Source organism: Bidens hawaiensis, unplaced genomic scaffold (genome assembly GCF_021521415.1).
Source record: "Bidens hawaiensis isolate Kalapana, Puna unplaced genomic scaffold, B.hawaiensis_p1.1 tig00009085_1, whole genome shotgun sequence".
Taxonomy (NCBI): Eukaryota; Viridiplantae; Streptophyta; class Magnoliopsida; order Asterales; family Asteraceae; genus Bidens; species Bidens hawaiensis.
Genome location: NW_027491667.1, coordinates 278,172 through 295,357, shown reverse-complemented (window position 1 = coordinate 295,357; position 17,186 = coordinate 278,172). Strand labels below are relative to the sequence as shown.

At 36.9% G+C, this 17,186-nt stretch overlaps 1 protein-coding gene and 2 pseudogenes across 1 annotated transcript; all 3 read right to left on the bottom strand.

Moving 5' to 3' along the window:
• Positions 1-2,078: 2,078 nt before the first annotated feature.
• On the bottom strand, positions 2,079-5,381 carry LOC143531137 (G-type lectin S-receptor-like serine/threonine-protein kinase SD2-5; annotated as a pseudogene).
• Positions 5,382-5,519: 138 nt separating this feature from the next.
• Positions 5,520-9,296, bottom strand: LOC143531100 (G-type lectin S-receptor-like serine/threonine-protein kinase SD2-5). The gene is made up of 3 exons (XM_077026481.1): positions 8,952-9,296; positions 8,445-8,619; positions 5,520-8,180 (listed from the first exon to the last, which is right to left on the bottom strand). Exons 1-3 carry the CDS (start codon positions 9,294-9,296, stop codon positions 6,571-6,573), a joined length of 2,130 nt encoding a protein of 709 aa, XP_076882596.1. The 3' UTR covers positions 5,520-6,570.
• Positions 9,297-13,094: 3,798 nt separating this feature from the next.
• On the bottom strand, positions 13,095-15,504 carry LOC143531138 (G-type lectin S-receptor-like serine/threonine-protein kinase SD2-5; annotated as a pseudogene).
• Positions 15,505-17,186: the final 1,682 nt, after the last annotated feature.

The window sequence follows — 17,186 nt, the reverse complement described above, 5'->3', positions numbered from 1 at the left end:
TGTTTCTTTTATTTTGTTATTGTTTTTAATGATGTTAAAAGATTTATAAGTAATTATATTAATATTAATATCATATAAATATTATTTTTTTTTTATTAAAACCCAACACTTTAATCCGGGTTTCTCGTCGTTGGACGTTTTTTTTTTGTAAATTTGTTTATATTAATTTTATACATAAAAATATATACATTATATATATGTATCATTCTTTAAATGTTGTAACTATTGTATTATTAAACGTATTAGCTATATTCAAATTATTAGACTCTCGTTAAAGATTCTAAAAAATATATATTTTTTTATATAGTATAGCTCAACTCATATTATATATTTAAACTAATTATATATAAAAATTTGGATTAGATGTTATTTATAGGTAGTACAAAGGTGACTTATAAAATATAAAAGTAATGACTATTATAACTAAATGATAAGATTGTTATCGAAATATTGTTATCAATAGAAATCCAATCGATCAATCTATAATATTATAACCGTTCTAATCTCAATCATAACTCAACCTTCAAAATCTTAATTTATTTAATCATGTTATATCTTTTATAATTAATTCTTATTATTATCATTTAACTAGGAATCCTTGTCGGTGTATCTCGAATGGTTCATCATTCTCACATCATCATTTATAATTCTTTCATCCGGTCAGGTGAGTAATCACTCCCCTATTTTACTTGTTTTCAAATGTTTTGGGGACACTTGCGTACCATTTATCATATTATTTATCTTATTATTTCTCAAACGCAAACTGTGAACTTTGTGTTGTGTGTCAATTGAATGATTGCATGTTACTTGCTATTTGCTTACTTGCTTACTTGAATCGCATTCGGAGAGGTCCAACATAATCTCATTATAGTATGATCATACGACCGTCGTAGCGGCCGGAGCCCGATCGCATTGGCAATGGTTTCACCGACACCTCATTTTTGGTAACTAATGCCCATTCGCATGGCAACGGTTTAGCCCTTTCTTTATGGTTGATTGTTCATGTATGTGCTATGGTTTAATTGTTTATACTCACAGATAACAGTTTTGCCTATTTTTATTCACTTATATCATTATATATTATTACCATTTTTGTTTGTGTCAAAACTGGTGATCTACTCACTCAACATGTGTGGTTGACAAACATATATTTTTTTCGCATTTGCAGGTTATAGATTTGGATTGATTATCGAACTGAAGCTCACATATAGATGACTTTAGGATAAAACATATACAAGAATAGTTGGTTTTGTATTTGTAATTTTCTTTATTTTTTGTTGTATATGAATGTTATTTGATAATAAATAAATTAATTAGATATTGTCGCTTTATAATTTCATGATAGTAGCCTTGTGAGCGTGACAATCAGATCACGCCACGACATTTCCGCCATAGGTTTGGGGTGTGACAATTGTGAGATCCGTCTCGGGACCTACAATTGATATAAGAGCTTTCGGCTCTACTAGTTGAGGTTTTGGGCCACACCTTAGATTTAACAACTTGAGCTTAATTGTGAAGTGTTAACTTAATATATAGAAGTCCAAAAGAGGTTAAACTTAAAATACACAAAGCTCATTAAGGCTCGACGAGCCTACTGAGTTTTCCATACAAGTCTCGAGCTCGGGTTCGATAACTATATGGACTCTATTTGAGGCTCGGGCTCGGCTTGTTTCGAGCTTTTTATCGATTCAAACTCAAGTGGCTCAAAGGCAGCTTGGCCCGTTCTGAGCTTTTTATCGATGTAAGCTTGAGTAGCTCGCGGCAGTTGGGCTCATTTAGTTAGGTCTACATTACTTTCTGCTAATATTACTGTTAATGAACTTCTAGTATGTGTTGCTAACAATTAATGGTAGTAAACAACACATTAAGCAATCTAATAACTTTATGGAGAAAGTTTCAGATAATAAGTCAGTTAGAAAAGTTAGTAGTATGCCTTCTGTGAGATCAGTAATGAAAGAATTCAAGAATTGGCAAAAATTAAGCATGACTCGATCTAGAATTTTATGATTAATGAAAATGCTAGAAGGTATGAATGACAGTACCAGGGGCTATTCAAATGAACAATGTTGTTTTTTATTCTACAAAATTTACAAAGATTGATTAAAAAAGTGGGCTTTGTTTTCTAAGAGACTATCAAAAGGACTGTGCTTCTTTGATTAAAAACAGTTAGAATTATGGATACCGCATATGTCTATATAAAAGTTATTCATAACCTACACATATCAATTCATATTACAACAGGGAATAAAATATTATAGAAATTGCATAGTGCATACAAATAATCCACAAGGACATCGTGGCTACTTATCTTGGCCCCGAGAGAAGAGATGATGACAATCGTGTGAAATCTTTCACGTCCCCAGCTTCTGTTTCCTGAATTTTTGGGCCTGTGAAGTTGTAATCCAAGTTTGATTCAACATGCATTACTCCTTCCAACACCTTAACCACCGATGACATTGAAGGCCTTCTCTTAAAGTTTGCTTGTAAACACCATGAAGCCATTTTCATCATCTCCACCACTTCAGTATTATGTACATGCATATCTTCACTATGTCTACCAACCATTTCAAACAATGATCCTTGCTCCCAGCATTTTTCAAACACATTGAGCAAGTACCAGTTTTCTTCTTCTGGTAGTGATCGATCGAAGACTTTCCTACCACATAAGATCTCCAGGAGAACAATCCCAAAATTGTATACATCCAGCTTTTCAGTGATAATTGAGGTCCGCCACTCTGGAGCAATATAGCCAGGTGTTCCTTTAATGGTAGTCATCACTTCAGTTTGAGTGTTGACAATGAGCTTAGATAACCCAAAATCAGATACTTTGGCGTTGGAATCGTTGTCTAGAAGTATGTTTTGAGGTTTAATATCAAGATGCACAATTTTTTGCCTGCAATCCTCATGGAGATATGCTAAACCTTTGGCTATATCAAGAATGACTTTCTTTCTGCTTTCCCATTCGAGTATTTGCTCCCGAACTCCATGGTAGATCCACCTATCTAATGAACCATTACTCATGAAATCATACACTAGAAACCTTTGTGATTTCCATGCACAAAATCCACGAAGTCTAACTAGATTCACATGGTGAATGCTACCAATAGATTGAACCTCAGCTAGAAATGATTTCTTAGCATGCGCAAGACCTTCAAGACATTTTACTGCAATCTTGGTCCCATCTCCGAGAGTCCCTTCAAAAACTGATCCGTAACCTCCTTGACCAAGATTTTTACTAAAGTTCTTTGTGGCGGTTTTCAGTTCTTCATAAGAAAACCGAGTCGGCATTCCGGGAACTTGATCAAATCACTCTTCCTCCATTTCAGCATCCAGTTTTTGCTTATGGACTTTGTACATAATAATCCCTATGGCAACTACAAGCAGAAGCACAAAACCTCCAATTATAGAGCCTACTACTCTTGCAACTTGAGGAGACGAATGGTTCGTGGAGCCAAAAATTGCTGTAACTGGAGGAGACAAAGGAGGTGATGTAACATTCTGGACTTTTATGAAAGCTAAACATACAAAATAACCTGAATTTTCATTCTTCATTGTAAATATTTCTGAAGGTAAAAAACATTTTCCACTTGATACATTTAATGAATACTGAAAATAAGCTGCCTTGCATGAACATTTGTTTAGACATGCTTGTTTGCAGGTTTCCATACTCACCCCTTCCATGTCTGCGGTAAGAGTGAAGTACTTGACATGATCGAGTTGATAAAATGTTGATGTCGTGTAGAATTACAGGTGAGAGGAGTAATTTCAGATAAACCCATGTTGAGTTGGCGATTGTTCACTGGTCTAAAGTAATCTTTTGTGGGACCACTACATTGTTGTTTTTGACCAGTGGTGCAAATGGAATTTCTTCCACAAGTCAATGGATGGCTGCACTCTCCTACATAACTATTTGTTAGTAGATCGGCTACCACTGTCCACTTTAAAGAATCAGATTGCCATTCAAACACTTGTAAGTGACCATCTGGCATCAGTTTCATATACTGAGCTGATGATGCTTGAGGTATGTCAATAGCATCATCTGGATCACTTGGTTCGGAAGAATGAATAAATAGTAACAAACTCCCATTCGAGAACCTAATGTATCTTCTACCTTTATTTGTTTCATTACCATATAGATAGTCAAGCTTACTGTAATAGGCTTGAGGTGGGTTTGATTCAACATAAGCAAACAAACCTATATCCGTGACTTGAAGAGAATACATACCTTCCTGACCTGATAAATTGGTTAAAGAAACACTAGATATCAATTTTTGACCTTGAAACAGCTTTTGGCCAGGTAACCAAGAGTCCGTTGGGTGATCAAAAGATTGCCAAACTACCGAATTCTGGTCATTGAACAAAGCAAATTTCCGGTATCAGTTAGGTTCATGCCAGCAACTGATTTTCCCGCAGTTTTGGTGGTCCAAACTACGCTTTCGTCTCCGTCCTTTAGCACCAAGTCTCCAGCTGTAGTGAAATTCAGTATTGCATTTTCCCGGACCGGATAGTCTCGGTTGGCTGAACAAACAACCTTAAATTTGGAACCGCCGGGTTCCAAAAATGAATATGGAAAAGAGGTAAGTGGTACAGTTTTCTTCACAGAAGAAGCCACAAGCAAACTGAGCTACATTGGTTTCTCTATGGAGGATGTGTCGGGGCATGGCATTGTCCTGCAAGTACTCGGTGGTCCATGTGGTGGAAATATCTGCTGTAGGAGATGATTCAAAACGCCGAGCAGTGGGTGTGTAGCGACATAACATGAGAAGTAGAGAAAAGGCAAAGAAGGATCTAGAGTTAATCTTCATGACTCATCGATATTGAAGATACGATGCAGAATTGATGCATTAATTATTCAAAATGGCCAGTATGTTAAGTCAACTCATTGCTATAGTTGACTCATTTGAGGCCAATCATCCTTCTCATATAATGAATAAAACCGTGTCATGAGCATGCGGTACTCTCTTTTTTGCAAGCAAAATATTAAAACCAAGTCAACTGTTACCTTCATAGTACGGTTAAAAAACAATTATGTAAAGAAGAAAAAGAATCTTGAATGTGGATAATAAAAGAGTTATGTAAAAACAATTATAATATCAAACATTTAAGTGTGTAGTTGAATTGTAGACTTGAGCGTAAAACCCGGTTCCGACCCGGTATACCCGACTCGCGGGTATGAACCAGGTTTTAGTTTATTAGAGGTACTCAGGACTGAACCGGACCTACCGGAACCTGTTCCACCAGTATCGGGTCAAAACGCAGAACCAACCCGGAAACCAGTTCTAATCCCATAAAAAAAACCCGGTTTGCCCACGTCTAGTTGAATTGTGTTTCATACTATTAACACCTTTCGCAAAATTCGTATGTACATACCAGCCACTAATACGAACCAAAGTGGACCAGTTTCATGATTTACGCAAATACTGTGGTGGTAGAATCCTTGATAAGGAAGAAGAAACAAAATGGTCTAACCATAAATGCTCCTATGAGTCAAAAATTCGAAAAATAAAGCAAATCTTGTCATATGGTTTAACACCCCAAAATTTTAACTCGCTCATAACATTTACAAAAATTTGGTCCTAGATTTTGCTCTTGAACCAACATGACATTTAAATTAACTTCACTTTTTGTCATACACAAAATGAGATTTGTTTTTAACTCCATCACATGAGTTAAAACTAAAAGAGAGATTATATATGATGGGTTGCTTTTATAAATGTTATCTTAATCCAAGTCTTTCCGAATGATCAATCGTTCTTCGACAGTCACAGTATACACGGAAATCCATTAGCAATAGCTAAGTAAGTACTCATCAGAATAACTAAGCCACACAAGTCATGTCCATGTATACAAAACACCAAAGTCAGCGATATAGTTGACTGATGACTCGTGAGGCCAAACTTGAATAAGAACGTTGCGCTGAATGGTTGGGCTAAAAAATGTAAATTAATATAACAAGCACTTGAATCCTATGGTAAAGTTGGTAACTTAATTAGATTGTCTACTCAATCTGTTTTTTTATCGTGTATTTGTTGGCGTAATGAGATAAACAATTATCACACCCCTTTGAAGAAAATCAAAACCGGCACCTGGCATTCAAAATCTTTGGAAATTTAAATTGACACAATACAAAAGAAATTAATGAATTAATGATTCACATGTTATTACAATGAAAAATGAAATGAGTTAGAACCACTGAATCTGGAAAACACCATTAAAGTCAAAACCGCCTATGGTAGTCTTGGATGGCTGATCAAACAACTTGGGGTTCAATGTTAATAACCACACCATCGATTTGAACAAGAGAGTTAACAAAGAGGTATAGACGTGCATGCTCCATTTTGGCTTAAGCTATTGCCAACTGTGGTCTATTGTTTCCAGCTGATCAATACTAGTGAAGCAGAATACAGGACACTGACATAGTATAAGTAGCTAAAACCATAATAATTTGAATTTATTACAGTCATTTTAAAATTTAGTAAAAATAATATATTACAAGCATAAAGGCATTCTAGTTTGAAACAAAATAGAGAGGCATAGAAATGATTCACAAGAACCCATAACACTACTTACTCACCGAGGCCCAGATAGAACAGAAGGCAATAACAATGTTAAATCTTTCTCATGACTGTTGTTTTTTGGTAGTCTTGGATCCGTGAAGTTATAAGCCAGGTTCGATTCAACCTCCATTCCTCCTTCTAACTCCTTAACCACCGATGACATTGAAGGCCTTCGTGTATAATCAGTCTGTAAACACCATGAAGCCAACTTCATCATCTCCATAATCTCCGTACCATTTTTGTGCATATCCTCACCACTCATGTCAACCATATCTATCAACTTTTCTTGCTCCCAACAATTTTGGAAAACACGGAGTAAGTGCCAGCTTTTCTCTGGAAAAGTCCAGTCAAAATTCTTTCTTCCACACAAGATCTCTAACAGAACGATTCTAAAGCTATACACATCCACCTTTTCTGTGATAACTGAGCTCAACCATTCTGGAGCAAGATACCCGGGGGTTCCTCTCATTGTAGTCATCACTTGGGATTGATTTCTATCTATAAGCTTAGACAAACCGAAATCAGATACTTTGGCATTGAAATTGTCATCTAGGAGAATGTTTTGAGGTTTAATGTCGAGGTGGATGATTTTTTGTCTACATTCTTCATGGAGATATGCTAAACCTTTTGCTATATCTAGAATGATTTTCTTTCTGCATTCCCAATCAAGTATGTGTTCATGATTTCCATGATAGATCCACCTATCTAATGAGCCATTATTCATGAAGTCGTACACTAGAAATCTTTGTGATTTCCATGTACAAAATCCTCGAAGTCTAACCAGATTCACATGGTGAATGCTGCCAATTGATTGAACCTCTGCTAAGAATGATTTTTTAACATGTGCCTGACCTTCAAGGCATTTTAAGGCAATCTTGGTGCCATCTCCGAGAATCCCTTCGAAAACTGATCCATATCCTCCTTCACCAAGCTTTTTACTAAAATTCTTTGTGGCGGTTTTCAATTCTTCATAAGAAAACCGAGTCGGCATTCCGGGAACTTGAGCTAAATACTCTTCCTCCATTTCAGTATCCCTTTTTTTCTTGTGGACTACGTACACAATAAACCCTATGGCCACAAAAAGCAAAAGCACAATACTACCAATCGCAGAACCTACAACTCTTGCAACTTGAGGAGACGAAGGATTGTTTGAGCATACAAGGGAGGTACCTTGAGGAGACAAAGGAGGTGATGTAACATTCTGGACTTTTATGAAAGCGGAATCATTATTATATAGTGGATCAACACTCTGCATTGTATATATATCTGAACGTAAGATACACTCTCCCCTTGAATCATATGAATAGTACCGAAAAAAAGCTGCTTTGCATGTGCAACTATTTAGACATGCTTGTTTGCAAGTTTCCATATTCACCCCCTTCATGTCTGGCTCCAGTCTGAAGTAGCTGACATTCTGGAGTGTGATAAAATGTTGATCTTGTGTAGAATTACATGTGAGAGGAGTAATTGCAGAGCATCCAAGGAAGGGTTGGCGATCATTCACCGGTCTAAAATATTCTATTGCGAGACAACTACATTGTTTATTTCCCGAGCAAATGGAATTTCTTCCGCAAACCAAAGGATAATCACACCCGTCTAGGTCATGATTTGAAGTAAGATCGTCTACCACTTTCCACTCTTGAGAATCAGATTGCCATTCAAACACTTGCAACTGCCCATCTGGCATCAGTTTAAAATAGTGAGGTGATGATGTCTGAGGTGTGTAAACTACACCATTTAATAAGCTAACGTATGAGCTTAGTGCCTTTAGTTCCGCCCCAGACATACTGATATAGGGTTGAGGTGGGTTTGATTCAACGTAAGCGATCAAATCTTCACCCGTGACTTGAAGAGAATACCTACCTTTAGGACCGGTTAACGAAACACTAGATTTCAGTTTTTGACCTTGAAACAGCTTTTGGCCTGGTACCAAACAGTCTGCTGGGTGATCAAAAGATTGCCAAACTACCGAATTCTGGTCATCAAAAAACACCAAGTTTCCAGTATGAATTAGGTTCATGCCAGCAACCGCTTTTCCGGAAGTGTTGGTGCTCCAAACTATGTGTTAAAGATGATTGAATCAAGAACAATGATAAACGAAAATCAAATGATTATTATTGAACGGAAACGTAATCGCAGATTACAAGAACGAATGAATCAGAACTGAAAAGAACTAAAAATAAACCCTAATTCCAGTCATTTATACCCAAACGTAACTAACAGCCATGTAACAAACTTATTTCAGCTTTAGTCCCTCAAGTCTTCATTACTTTGTAATTTCACCCCAAACTTCAAAGAATGAAGTATTAACTGTTTACACCCTCAAACTTTATAACCAGCAACCAGCAGTTGATTTGACTTATTGTTGACCATTGACACTATATCTAACACTATGCTTCCATCTGCATCACTTAGGACCAAGTCTCCAGCTGAAGTAAAATTGAGTGTCGCATTTTCTTTGAGCGGATAGCCTTGGCTGGTAGACCATATTTCTACCCCATTGTCAAGCCAAGATCCTTCAGTTGGCGAAATCAATATGCCAAAGAAGTAAACGGTAGGTTCTTCATCTTCATCTTCATCTTCATCTTTAATAAAGAAGCCACAGGTGAATTGTGCTGCATTGGCTTTTCTAAGGAGCATCGGCTGGTCATAGGAATACTTGGTGGTCCAAGTAGTAGAAAGATTTGCATTTGCTATAGGCCGATATGATTCAGCAGTGGCCGAGTAGCAGCATAACATGAGGATTAGAAAAAAAGTTAAGAAGAAACTACAAATCCTCATGAGTACTGATTACTACTGATCAACACTTTTTTGATGGATGATTGATGATTCAGTCGGCAGTTATAAGAATTTTGGATGTTGCATTGTTTAAACATCACCCACTTCATTTAATTAAATATTCGCGTGCATAAAGCTATATAGTGCATACTTATGGTGCAACACCATTTCATGTCGGATTATATTTCATTTTCACATTAATTTACCAACTTTGTTATAACAAAATGAAGTGTTTATAAAGATGTAACTACTTAATACATGTTACTATTATTAGTATTTATTAATTTTTTATGAAGAAAATTCTAAATAATATAAAGGAGAGAGTTAACACTTAGGCTACTTGTTGTGGTGGAGTTTTAAACGTCAAGTTAAAGCGTCACGTCACTTCCACGTAGGCGGTGATGCTCTAACTAACATACCTCTTTAACACCATGTTGTGGCGATCATTACCACGTTAAAGCCCCACCATATCCCTATTAAAGCATTTGGGCCCACCTTTTTCTTGTTAAAGCTCCGTTACCACGTTGCCGTTTTTTTTTTACCGCCTGAGCCTTAACGCCCTAGCGGGTGTTAAAGCCCCGTTACCACACCGCATCACTTTTGTCACACCTGTTGAAGCCCCACAACAAGTAATGTTGGACCAACCACTAGCTAGTTGGAGTCGACTTGGACCAATAACTAGTTGACTTGGACTTACATTTTAGATGATTATGCGAAAAATATCAAGACTCTAGTACTAACTAATTATTTTAAATAACCATTTAAGGTTATAAGATTTAATAAATGAGAATCCAATTTTGTCAACATCTATTCAATAAGTAAATTCATGTCAACAAGTTGTTTTCATACTCAAACATGCAAAGAATGCCTGTAATGAAATACAAAATCCTGAATCTTGGTTATATATGTCATGCTTACGGATATCATTAGTTTAAGGAATATGTATATAATGTAACTTATCTTGCAAACCTCATTATTTCCGTTGATTTTTGATTTGGTATCAAATTACTCCGAGAAATCGAGAACACCTGGCACTTAACTCTTCAACGTGATTGTGTTTCTCCCTTGATGGTTGAGAATTTTAATCTTGTGGTATATAAATGTGTAAATTTAGTAGTACTAGCTTCGTTTCAGACTTGATACATGTGAGTTAGCCATTTGAAAAAAAATATATTTTTTATTTTTCAAGGGCATTCAAGATGTTCTACTAGTTCAGTTGAAGAGCATCCAAAGCGTTCAAACTCACAAACCTCATGCCACATAAGATTTTAAATATCCCTAAAAACCTCTACAATTTACACAACACTAACACTTAATTATTTAGTCTAACTTGGGTATTCTTTATTAATGTTTCGAGGTTAGTAAATCATCATTATAAGACTCAGTATTTTTAGACATAACTGTGAATATCATATGAATGTTTTTTTTTTAATTAGAAAAGAAGATTTTTTTTTTTTTGGATTCGAATAATCTTTCATTATATAGAAACATAGATATTACAACATAGCAGGTAGGCGGGCAACAAGCTGCCCAACCAAAAAACTTTGGCAAATGCCCTTTTTGGCAAAATCGCTCTGGGAGAAGTTTTTGGATTGTCCCCCGACAGAAGGCGGTTATTGAATGCTTACAAGGTCCTCATGCCCAAGATTTTCTGACCGTTATCTCGATTGATGGCTTGGGCCAAAGCATGTCTGCGGTCGAGTATAGGGCCATTCTTAAGTACCGTTTGATGGTCTCAATGTACCCAGAAGACGAAACATGTCCGATCTGCCGTAAGGCTTGCCTGGATAAATTCGGAGAGCATGCGGTTCATTGCAAGGAGATGCCTGGGTTCAAATACCGACATGATTGGGTGCGGGACGTTCTTTGGGACATCTTAAGGCGAGCTGGGATATCAACTAAAAAGGAAGCCCCCGTAAACTTCCTTACAGACCCCACGGAAGGGAGATCCACTCTACGACCGGCAGATTTGCTCGTCTTTGGTTGGGCCAGGGAAAACACGCTTGTGTTGACCTCACAGGGGTATCTCCCTTAGCTGGTTTGAGGGATAATGGGTTTGTAGCTGGGCAATCAATGAAAAGGGCTGAAACGAAGAAGGTGGAGAAACATGCTAAAGCCTGCGAAGAGAACCAACATGTTTTTGTCCCTTTGGCTTTTGATACCTTTGGCTCCTTGGCACCGGAAGCTATCCGTTTCCTAACCAGGGTCCAACGGGTTGTGCATAGCAATGTGTCGACTCCAAAGGGGCAGGGGTATGTCTTTAGCAGGTTAGGGTTTGCAATTCAAAAGAAGATATATTAAGAAAAGAAGTTATTCCATACCAAAGGCTTGAGTGCTTGTAGCCTAGCGGCGTTAAAATGTCTGTACATAATGGTCTTTTCTAGTTGATCGAGGGTTTTAATACTAGGTTGAACAAATATATAAACTTGGGAGTAGGATTACAAGGTATAAGTAAGCCATTTCAAGAAAGTTATCTTAATTTTTCAAGTGCATATAAGATGTTTAGCTAGTTTGGACCGTTTGGTTAACATCTTGCTATGTTAAAGACAGTCAGTTATCAAGTCAAGTCAACGATCAAGTCAAGTCAACGCTATAGTTGAGAGATGACTCATTTGAGGCACAAATTCGGGTCAACCCGAAAATGACTCGTTTGAACCATTTACCAAAAATTGTAAAAAGAAAATTAAAACAAAATAGATATAATTTAGAGTTCGTAGAGAAAATAAGTAATATGATTTTTCTTATTTTTAAAAATAATAAAAATATACTTATAAAAGTTAATTAGTTTAGTTCTAATTACTTACATGGGTTAATGGGTCAACCCATTTTGTAGGTCCCGTTTTGTTAAGTTAGTCTTTTGTATTTATTTGAACTATTCACGATGTATGCTAGTTAGCTTGTCAGTTTCTTTCATTGTATGTTTGGGTCAAAGCCATGTAATGTAACTAGTGCCCATTGGGCCGGTATAATGAAAGCCTAGCATGGCATGTCTTCACCTATATAACCAACCTTTTGCCAAATCACATATCTTATCTTCTCACCTACTCTCCTCTCTTCTCTTAACCTTTCTCTTCGGGAAATAATCCAAACCAAACAAGATCTGAGATATCGGTTCTCTACTAGTGATTTCCGCTAGCTAGAAGTAAGATTGATCCAAAGAACTTTAGTTGTTTAATCCGTTCTAAGGATCTACACATTTTCATATGGGTCAACCCAAACCCGGCCTGTTTAAATTTTTTAAACGGGTCATGTTAGTCACCCGAACACAACCCATTTTTTAAACGAGTCGTGTTTATCAACCCAAAACCTTATTTTACATGTCGGGTCCGCGCGTATTTTGGGTCTATCAACAGTTGCCGCCCCTAATGGAACAACGAATAATCTTTTACATTGCAATATACTGCTTAAATGAACCAGAAAGTCAAATTCCTAACAAAGTACCATCAATCAAATTTAATTGACCCAAAGGCTACTACTTCAACGGTTGTCAACATCTTATTCCATGGCTCATTATCATAAAGATATGACTTATTCCAAAAATAGCAACAAACTAAACATCTTTGGTTTCTACAAGAGTACAAATATATACTAGTTGGATTATGAAAAATACGGGTAATTGTTGATCGATCATAGATGCGGTGCCGCTAAACCACCATTTGATCTTAAAATATAGAAACAAGAAAAGAATACCATGAAAAACTATTAAAAAAAAACATTAAGAAAGACTGTAGAAATGATCCACAAGAACCTCATGGCTACTTATCTTGACCCTGAGAGAAGAGATGATGACAAGCGTGTGAAATCTTTCTCGTCTCCAATTGTTGGTTCCTGAATTCTCATTTCTTGAATTCCTAGATCTGTGAATTTGTAATCTAAGTTCGATTCAACAGTCATTCCTCCTTCCAACACCTTAACCACTGAGGACATTGAAGGTCTTTGCTTAAAATTTGTTTGTAAACACCACGAAGCCACCTTCATCATCTCCACTACTTCAGTTTTGTGTACCTGCATATCTTCGCAGTGTGTGTCCACCATATCCAACAACGTTCCTTGCTCCCAGCATTTCTGTAAAACAAAGAGCAAGTACCAGCTTTCTTCTGGCTGAGATTTATCGAATATTTTCCTGCCACATAAGATCTCCAAAAGAACAATCCCAAAGCTATATACATCCAACTTTTCAGTGATGATTGAGCTCCGCCATTCTGGAGCGATATAGCCAGGTGTTCCTTTTATGGTACTCATCACTTCGGTTTGAGACTTGTCAATGAGCTTAGATAACCCAAAGTCAGATACTTTGGCATTGAAATTGTTGTCTAGAAGTATGTTTTGCGGCTTAATATCAAGATGCACAATTTTTTGCCTACATTCTTCATGAAGATAGGCTAAACCTTTAGCTATATCAAGAATAATATTCTTTCTATGTTCCCATTCGAGTATGTACTCCCGAACACCATGGTAAATCCACCGATCTAATGACCCATTGCTCATGAAGTCATACACAAGAAGTCTTCGTGATTTCCATGTACAAAATCCTCTAAGTCTAACCAAATTCACATGGTGAATACTACCAATAGATTGAACCTCAGCTAGGAATGATTTATCAATGTGTGTGGGACCTTCAAGACATTTAAGACATTTTACTGCAATCTTGGTGTGATCTTCTAAAGTCCCTTTGAAAACGGATCCATATCCTCCTTCACCGAGTTTTTTACTAAAATTCTCTGTTGCGGTTATCAGTTCTTTATAAGAAAACCGATTTGGCATTCCTGAAACTTGACCTAAATACTCTTCCTCCATTTCAGCAACCCTTTTTCGCTTGTGGACTATGTACATAATAACCCCAATGACCACAACAAGCAAAAGCATAAAACCTCCGATCGTAGATCCTATAATTGTTGCAAAATGATGTGATCTAACAATCTAGACTTTTATGAAAGCTAAAGCATTAATATTATGTGGATTAATAGTCCTCATTGTAAATATCTCTGATGGTAAAAAGCATTTTCCATGTGAAGCGTTTGAAGTATACTGAAAAAAGCTGCTTTGCATGAGCAATTGTTTAGACATGCTTGTTTGCAAGTCTCCATGCTCACCCCCTCCATGTCGGCAGTAGAGGTGAAGTATTTGACGTTCTCAAGTGTAAAAAATCTTGATCTTTTGTAGAATTACAATTGAGTGGAGTAATTTCTGAGCAACCCAGATTGGGTTTGCGATCATTTACTCGTCTAAAATATTCTTTGCTGGGACAACTGCATTGTTCATCAGTTGAGCAAATGGAATTTCTCCCACAAATCAAGGGATAACTACACTCATCGAGCGTATTTTCAGTAAGATCGATTACCGTCGTCAATACTTCAAAATTCCATTCATGCACTTTCAAATGCCCATTTCGCTTTAGTTTCAGATATTGAGTTGATGATGCTGGAGGTATGCCAATCACACCATCAGGATCACTTGGCTCGAAAGAATTTATGAAGAATGACAAACTCCCATTCAAGAACCTTAGGTATCCTCTTCTCTTCTTTGTATCGTTGGCATTCACCAACCAACTGTAATAGACTTGAGGTGGGTTTGATTCAACATGAGCAAACAAACCATTATTTGTGACTTGAAGAGAATACATGTCCTTATGAAGCGACGAATTGGTTACACTAGATATCAGTTTTTGACTTGTAAACAACTTTTGGCCATGTAACAAAGAATTTGTCGGGTAATCAAAAGATTGCCAAACTATCGAGTTCTGGTCATCGAACAACACCAGGTTTCCAGTTTCAGTAAGGTTCATGCCAGCAACAGATTTTCCTGTAGTGTTGGTGGCCCAAACTATGCTTCCATCTACATCCTTTAGGACCAATTCTCCAGCTGCAGTGAAATTCAGTATCGCGTTCTTCTGGACAGGATGGTCTTGGTTGGCTGACCATACGGTTCTATATTGCTCAGGGGATTTAGTCGGAGAAATGAATATGGCAAAGATGTAAGAGGTACAATCTTCTTCGCAATAAAAGCCACAAGTGAATTGGGCTCCAGTGGCTTTTCTATGGAGAATGGGTTTGACAACTGAGTGATTTGTTGTCCATATAGTGGAAAGATTTGCCGTTGGATAAGATTCGGCGGTGGGTGACAACATGAGAATTAAAAAAATGGCAAAAAAGAAACTAGCGACCCGCATGACTGATGATGAACACAGACCAAGAGCCTATAAAGAAAAAATGGCAAAAATTACTCAATATGTTACAAGTCAATGCAATAAAAAAACCCATATATGTTACATGTCAATTCAATGCTATCGTTGCTAACTTGAGCCAATCTTACCGTGTTGGACTGGCCACAAGTTGCTGTTGCTGTTGCTGTTGCTGTTTGAGGCTTTGAGCCAAGCTTACCTACGTGTGTTGGACCGACCACAAGTTGCAGCGAGAAGAACTTCATATATCTAATCAATGTTTCAAACCGCATTCTAGTTTCTTCGCAATTAAAAAGAATTTTTCAACTAGTTGTTATTCACTCTATAAGAAAAAAAGTAGATAAACAGATAAAGATTAAATAACAAATAAAGAGAAAATAGAAAGGTGCATAATATTACAAAGAAAAAGATGCATAAAATCATAAAGGTACGGAAAATATCACAAAAGTCTACAGAAGATCATAAAAAGACGACGAGCCTATTTAATTAAATTTGGATTTTACTGCTGCTACTAAATATGGTTAGACTATTTAATAAAATAATAAAAAACAAGTCCGAGGACAACATCTTACATTATAATGAAGTATATGGTGATGTGATTTAACTTACGTCATTTGGTTGTATTTAAGGGTGTAAATAAGCCCAGACAAGAGACTTCGAGCCTAGCTTTGCTTATTTCAAGCTTTATTATTAAAGCTTGACCTAACTCGTTGTTGATGCACAAATAGACTCACAACTCATGAACTGATAGAACTTTCTTAATATTAGAATTGAGAGTACAAAAAAAACTAATGCTGCCACATGCTATTTATAAGAAAAGCAAACAAACACAAGCATAAATAAATAAATAAATAAATAAGCATTGTCCCCAAGTTCACACTTTCACATCCAATTAAACTCGGTCAACCTTAGACTACTTCAACAGTTGGCATGTTACGTGACCCGTTTATTCACTGACCCATGACCAACTTGCCCCTGAACTCGACCCGAACCATCAAGATTAACCCAACACTCGAAAGTATTATTTAAAGCCCGATCTCGGATGGGGTTCGGCTAATTAGGGAAGTTATAGAGATATTCAACTTTAGAAAAAACTACCAAAGCTCACGCTAGCATAACCTACTTTTAGTAATGATTCTTGGGTTATGTAGGCTTAGACCTATTTTGGGCAGCTAGCCCGTGGTTGAGGCACGCAGAAGAGAAGGGTACGTGTGAGTTGAAGGCAGGCGGCCCTAGCCCATTCCAGTTCGTTTACTTATTTTGTGTTTAAATTTAATTGTATAATTCTATATAAGGTTTTATCATGTAGATCAAATTAACTAGTAAAACCCTAGTCGCAGCTCGCTGATCGTGGACATAGATCAAGTTAGACCAAACCATGTTAAATCCTCATGTTCTTTAGTTCTCATATATGTGATTGTGTGTTAAATTCCTAACAATGACTACAATTAGATAACATAATTTTGTAGGACGGAACCCTTGTCCAGTTAAACATGTTGATTTTGCTCTATGACTCTTATTATCGGGTAATGATACAAAACCATGGTTGCAAAAATTGTGTCCTGGCCCCAACCACGAGTAATCAACGAGGCCCGAATACTCCCCACTAGGCCTTGCACTCACAACTCCCCAGTCGACCAATTTGGCAGCGCCTAGTGACTTTTGTAAAT